Source organism: Tenrec ecaudatus, chromosome 14 (genome assembly GCF_050624435.1).
Source record: "Tenrec ecaudatus isolate mTenEca1 chromosome 14, mTenEca1.hap1, whole genome shotgun sequence".
Taxonomy (NCBI): domain Eukaryota; kingdom Metazoa; phylum Chordata; class Mammalia; order Afrosoricida; family Tenrecidae; genus Tenrec; species Tenrec ecaudatus.
The window spans coordinates 87,385,918-87,393,398 of record NC_134543.1 but is presented as its reverse complement, the minus strand read 5'-3'; the positions used below and the strand labels follow the sequence as shown (position 1 = coordinate 87,393,398).

At 40.6% G+C, this 7,481-nt stretch overlaps 1 protein-coding gene across 1 annotated transcript; it reads left to right on the top strand.

Moving 5' to 3' along the window:
- Positions 1-3,772: 3,772 nt before the first annotated feature.
- On the top strand, positions 3,773-4,720 carry LOC142426671 (olfactory receptor 4K2-like). Its single transcript, XM_075532255.1, has one exon. It carries the CDS (start codon positions 3,773-3,775, stop codon positions 4,718-4,720), a length of 948 nt encoding a protein of 315 aa, XP_075388370.1.
- Positions 4,721-7,481: the final 2,761 nt, after the last annotated feature.

Sequence of the window (7,481 nt, the reverse complement as noted above, 5' to 3'; positions counted from 1 at the left end):
CGGCTCTATTTTTGCCTATTAGACTACTTATGGGTGTCAAATACCTCATAGACACTCAAATTTATTTGTGAGGCAATGCCAATTTTTAAATTTCATTTTGTGCTCTCTAGAATGGGATGAATTTACTATGAATCCCTATTAAAATTTATTTAGCTGATATGTCTGGTTGCCTCTTGAAAATATGACTTTCTTTCCTTTCCCTGAACCACTCAGGTCCAGGTGAAAACAATCCCAGTAAATTCCCCAAAGACCTAGAGATAGCTTCCCTTTGTGAAACAAATGATACCGACTTCGTTGTTTAATAAATCCCACTGAAAGATGATCTTGGTAAGTTTCCAAATCCCTACAACATCCATTTTTTTTCTACAGCTGCTTAACAACTAATGATTCAATGAGGCCACTTATATTTAAAACCGACCACCTACATGCTCTCTGGCAGAAGCCTACTCATCATTTGGATATTCCATCGTTCTGATTCTGTTCTAGGTCTGGTAAGTGCTTTCAAATGACTTTAAATGCCTGTCTGTCCTTTCCCTTTCTCCATGGAGGTGAGAACAGTAAAACAGCTTGTGCATATGTTGCTGCCTATGAGGAAACAATTCAAATGAAAGCAATATGATATATCCTTGAGGAAGACATTCAATGAGATGGATGGCCGCAATGTCTGCAACAATGGGCGCAGGATAGTGCTTCCTTCATTGTCTTTAGGGCTGCCGTCGGTCAGAATCATCGCTACAGCACCTGGCAACAATCTCCTTTCGGTAAATTTGTGTAAGTCATAGATCATAAATATGTATCAGTGGAATAGACACTCATGTTTTAAAGATAAAGAAATTGAAATTAAGTCCTCCTTTGTTGACTAGAACCAGACTGCCACATTTTTCTCCTCCACGAGGCTGCTGGGTTACGACTAGTGATGTTTTAGATAAAGCCACACACTTAATCACTGTGCTCCCATGGCTCCCATGACTGCAAAGAAAAGACCCACAAATACAACATGTTCATGTTGGTGCATGAAGATACAAAGGATCAAATAACACAGAAGAGAACCCTACAAATAGACATGATCACACATGGAAATTGTGTGTATGGTAAAAGGTATATCAAATGAGTGCAGAACATAAGCACTTTTAATATGTGATTTTGAGATTACTGAATAGCCAGGTGGGAAAAAGGTAAAACTTCATCCATTCCTCATATCTGAACTGTAGAATCCAAAGGGGCCAAAGCTTTAGATGTTAAAATGGAAGCTACACAAATATCAGGAACATAAATTTCTATGGACTGAGAGAAAATAATTCCTAACAAACCCCCAAATTCAGAAACAATAAGAGGAAATATAAAAAAAATTTTGATTACATAAATAATTTTATGTGGTGGAAAAACAAAAGCAAAATTAATGGATTAGTATCAGAATAAGTAATTCTTAATGTATATCTGTTGGATTTTAACCAGGGAACATTCATCTGTCAATATGTTCATAGTTTTTCTCTAGAAACTGTTCATTGAAACTTCACAATAATGTTGCTTAATGACCCAGGTCTCTTGCATGTGATACAGCTAGTGTATGTGGTTGATTTCCCTTTCATGGAGGATACGCTTGTAGTGAATTATGACTCTGTGTGTGTGCACTCATACTGAATACATTGTCTGCACAGAGTAACTGCTTAGTCCATGCTATTTATTTTCCTTTGGATTATATAAACAAACAGATAAATACTCAGAAAGGTAAGCATGGCAGTTTTGGATGATATGACCTAGTTTGGTTACCAATTAATATCAGAAGGGAAACATTATTTGTAATTTCTGTGAATTACATTGTATTTCCCTAGAGTCTCTAATAATCTATAATTCCCTTTCACATTGATGTGCCAAATGAGGCTAGGAAGAATGAGAGAAATAAATTTTCATAAATTCATGAATACATGTTGTTAGAACAATTCAATGAGAAATAAAGTGTTATTAATCAGTTAGTAATTTATGTACATGAAGTCCATAATTCAAATATTATTTATGTCCTCATTTAATCCCTCTGCCCAGGAAACATCAGATAGTAAATATTAGACCTTGATTTTCCCAGAGCCATTTTGAGAAGCATTTATATAATTATGATGAAACAATTTACTAAATATGTAATGTATCATCATTAATATGGTATTATAGTCTCCTTTACTGGAGTCTAAATTTTGGTGAAAACTCGCCTTCTGTAGGTTCAGTTTTTTTTAAACTTTTGGTTGTTAGAACCTCTGTTAAAATGATGTCTTTGACATTGAAACTTCAATAATCCAGCAAAGAAAGTAACCCCTTAATATACAATACATCTCTCAGGTTTGATGTTAAAGTGGCTCATTTATAAGTTAAGCTTATGTGTTAACAATATTGTGTGCATATGGCTATGTCTCTTTTAATTGCACTTTTATGAAAATAACAAGCATAGTGTATATTTGTGCAAGTCTTATAATCCTCTTAAATATTATTTTCATAAATTTTACATACACCTTATATGTGTGGGTGCATTGCTTGTGCAAAACCCAGTACTTAACCTGGAATATTACTTATTATTAATTGCATCAAGAAGAAACTATCACACATTATTAAGTTATTCTCCAAATGTCATAAAAAAGCAGTCTTGATTATTTATTTACCTTTTTAAAAAATATGAGAAATATGTGTAAAAGGCAGGTGTATTGCTTAGAGGAACTTTGTTGTTAGTGTTACGGATTTTCAAATTGGTGTGGAAAATAGAGCAGTGTCCTGAAAATCAGCCAGTTGAATTAAAATAAAACTTCTGCTTGGGAAAGAGCAATTTCTAAATAGAAGTGCAACAATATATAATAAAATTACCATCTAATTTTAGTATAAGAACAGCATAGGACCCTAGATATTCAGATGATAGATTGTGATAGCTACCCAGGAAACAGTTGTTTGAGTTGATATACCAACATCACCGCCATTGATTTGATTCTGATTCAGAATAGAATTGTCCCATGAGATTTTCAATGCTGTCAATTTTTTACAGAAGCAAATTGTCACATCTTTCTCCACGGAGATTCTAGTGAGTACTAACTGCTGACCTTCTGAGTATCAGGTAAGCACTCAAAACACTGGGCTAGCAGGGAGGCATCAATGTTTACACAAACCCAATCACACTCACTGGCATCAAGTCAATTATGACTGATGGTGACCCTACAGGACAGGGTTGAACTGCACCTGTGGGTTTCCTAGACTGTAAGTGTTTATGGGAGTAGAAAGCCTAGTCTTCCTACTGAGGAGATGGCTGGTGATTTCGAACTACTAACTTTGATGTTAACTTACTAACTTGTGACCACTATACCACCAGGGCCCCTATCAATGTTTACAGAACCCCCCAAACTCTACTGAATTGATTCTGACTCATAGTTACCCCACAGGATAGAGGAATGACTCCATATGGTTTTCAAACTTATGAATATTTATGGAAGCACACTGCCTCAATCTTTCTCCTATAGAGCAACACAATGGTTCACACCCCTGATCCTTTAGTTGGCAGCCCGACTCTGAATCCACTGCACCACCAGGGCCCCATAGGACACCCATGACTAATTCTCCTATGTCCTCTATAGGGACCATAGACAATACTAGGTTACATACACATCGAAATCAAAAGCAAAAATGATCACTGTATCTTCAGTAAAAGTAGAGTTTCAGAATTACAGTTTTGCTTCATGGAGTATGACTTTTTCTTGATTTTTGTTTTTCTGTTGTACAGGCTTTTCACCCATCAATTAATACAATGGATGTTGCCAATAAATCAACTGTCTCTGAGTTTATTTTGCTGGGCCTCTCCAGTTCCTGGGAGCTACAGATGTTCCTCTTCGCAGTGTTTTCATTGTTTTATGTAGTTACAATAGTGGGTAATAGTCTCATCGTCATCACAGTTATCGCTGACTCTCGCCTACACTCACCCATGTATTTTTTGCTTACCAACCTTTCAATCATTGATATGTCTCTTGCTTCCTTTGCCACCCCCAAGATGATTACAGACTACCTCACTGGACATAATGTTATTTCCTTCGATGGTTGCATAAGCCAGATCTTTTTTCTTCATCTTTTTACTGGTACCGAGATTATTCTACTCATGGCTATGTCCTTTGACAGGTATATAGCAATATGCAAACCCCTCCGCTATGCTTCGATCATAAGCCCTCAAGTGTGTCTTGCCCTTGTGGTGGTTTCCTGGGTTGTGGGAGTCGTGCATTCAATGAGCCAGGTCATCTTTGCCCTCACTTTAACATTCTGTGCTTCCAATAAGGTAGATAGTTTTTTCTGTGACCTTCTTGTGGTTTTCCAGTTGGCGTGTATAGAAACTAATGTTCTGGGTCTCTTTATGATCTCAACAAGTGGCATAATTGCTCTGTCCTGCTTTATTCTTTTATTTAATTCTTATGTCATTGTCTTGCTTACTATCAAACAGCATTCTTCAGGGGGATCCTCCAAGGCCCTGTCCACTTGCACAGCTCATTTCATCGTTGTTTTCATGTTCTTTGGACCATGCATCTTCATCTACATGTGGCCACTCAGTGATTTTCTGATAGAAAAGGTTCTGTCTGTGTTTTATACCATCTTTACTCCAGTCCTGAACCCAATAATCTATACCTTGAGGAATCAGGAAGTTAAGACAGCCCTGAGGAAAGTGAAGAATAGGTTTCTAAAGTCCAACAAAGTGACCCCTCATCATTAATTTTAGGTTGAATTTCTTGTTCTAGGTAACTTCTTGTCTTAGCTTTTTGTTTTGTTTTGTTTTAAACGTTTTATTAGGGGCTCATACAACTCTTATCACAGTCCATACATATACATACATCAATTGTATAAAGCACATCTGTGCATTCTTTGCCCTAATCATTTTCTTTTCTTTCTTTTTTATTTCCTTTTCTTTTTTTACATTTTATTAGGGACTCATACAACTCTTATCACAATCCATACATATACATACATCAATTGTATAAAGCACATCCATACATTCCCCGCCCCAATCATTCTCAAAGCATTTGCTCTCCACTTAAGCCCTTTGCATCAGGTCCTCTTTTTTTTTTTCCCTTCCTCCCCGCTCTCCCCTCCTTCATGTGCCCTTTGTAATTTATACATCGTTATTTTGTCATATCTTGCTCTATCCAAGTCTGCGTTGCCCCACTTCTCTGCCGTTCCTCTCCCAGGGAGGAGGTCTCATGTGGATCCCTGAAATCAGTTCCCCCTTTCCAACACACTCACCCTACACACTCTCAGCATCGCCCCTCACACCCTTGGTCCTGAAGGTATCATCCACCCTGGATTCCCTGTGCCTCCAGCCGTCATATGTAGCAGTGTACAACCTCTGCCCTATCCAGCCCTGCAAGGGAGAATTCGGATCATGGTAGTTGGGGGGAGGAAGCATCCAGGATCTGGGGGAAAGCTGTGCTCTCCATCGGTACTACTTCGCACCCTGACTGACCCTTCTCCTCCCCTAAACCTCTCTATGAGGGGAACTCCAGTGGCCGACACTTGGGCCTTGGGTCTCCACTCTGCACTTCCCCCTTCATTCAATATGGTATATATATAAATATATATATATACACACACTCACACATATTCTTTTTTTTTTTTTTTTGCATGATTCCTTATACCTGATCCCTTTGGCACCTCGTGATCGCACTGGCTGGCGTGCTTCTTCCATTTGGGCTTTTTTGCTTCTGAGCTAGATGGCTGCTTGTTGGTCTTCAAGCCTTTAGGACCATAGACAATAGCTCTTTTGATAGCCGGACACCATCCGCTTTCTTCGCCACATTTGCTTATGCACCCATTTGTCCTCATCGATCCTATCATGGAGGTGTGCACCCAATGATATGATGATTTTTTGTTCTTTGATGCCTGATAACTGATCCCTTTGGGATCACTCGCTCACACAAGCTGGTGTGTTCTTCCATGTGGGCTTTATTGCTTCTGAGGTAGATGGCCGCTTGTTTATCTTCAATCCTTTAAGACCCCAGTCACTATCTCTTTTGATAGCCCGGAACCATCAGCTTTCTTCACCACATTTACTTGTTAACCCACTTTGGCTTCAGCAGTTGTGTCGTGAGAGTGAGCATCATAGAGTACCAATTTAATAAACGAAATTATTCATGCATTGAGGGCGTGCTTGAGTAGAGGCCCAAGGTCCGTCCGCTACCTTAATATTAAACCTATAAATGTAGACAATTAGATCTATTTCCCCATCCTCCTATATATGTTTGCATGTACATGTGTTTGTCTAGACCTCCATAAATGCCCCTTGACTCCCAGCTCCTTCCTCCATCTCCCTTGACGTTCCTGCTGCCCCACCACCATGCTCTGTCCCCACCTGGGCTACAGCTATACCGCTTCTCTACGCAACCTTACCCTTGATGGTTCCCCATCAGGCCTGCCACTCCCCCCTCACTACCTTTTTGGGTCCCATGTTGTTCCCTTGTCCCTGTGTTTATTAACACCACTTCCTTACACTCCTCCACCTCCCCCACCCGGAACTGTCTGTCCCCCCGGAACTATATGTCCCCTTGTTTTTCCTCCAGAGAGTTCATCCAGCCTGTCCTATTCAGACTGACCTGTGGAGACACAAACATGCACGAAAACAAGACAGAGGAAAACAAAGCAACAGTATACAACCAGACAATAAAACTACAAAAACAAACCACTGACAAAGAACAAAACAAAACACTTCACAAAGAAAGGCTTGTAGTTCGTTCAAGGATTGTTTGCTGGCCCTTAGGAGCGTTCTCCAGTCCAGTCTGTTGGGGCACCATGCCCTGGCCCCAAAGTCCACTTTCACCATTCCCTGGGGACCTTGCCACTCCATTCCCTTGCTGGTCCACTGCACTCCCCCAGTGCTTTGCCTCGGTGTGGTGGGATCAGGTCAGGTGCAATTCCCATACTGTGTCTCTGGTGCTGTCCCCTCTATCGCCCTTAGTCACTGAGGGGCATCATGTCTCATAGTAGGGCCAGCCATGTTGTTCTCTCTGTGGACTGGCTGCTCTACTCAGGAACATCATCCTCACGGCCTCGTGGGCCAGGCTGTGTCCCACTGTCTCCTCCTGCCCCTTCATCTGCTCCCGTGTGCTCTGATCAGATATGTCCATCTACCAGAGCTGCAGAATCAATGTCATCCTTTGAAACAAATTCTTTTCGGGGGAGGGGCAGGAACCCACTTAATTTTTGGTGCTGGGGCCAGCCTCCCAGACCTCTCCACAGGTTCCCTACTCCACGCCGGGATATTGCATTCACAAGTTGCGGCATTGGGTTGAAGTCTGGTCCCACTTTCCCTGTGGAGATATAAACAATACCCTCCCCTTGGGTGGATTAGTGCCCCATGCCCCCAATTCCCTTTTCTTCCTTATATTCATCCGTTTATTTTCCTTTCCCCACCTCCTCCACTGTTGTCTACCATGTGCAACCCTGGTTTTGATCTAGTCTCTGCCATACTACACAGTCTTCAC

Excerpts from the sequence above, each read along its gene's own strand:
- LOC142426671 (XM_075532255.1), top strand. The coding sequence starts at position 3,773 with ATGGATGTTGCCAATAAATCAACTGTCTCTGAGTTTATTTTGCTGGGC.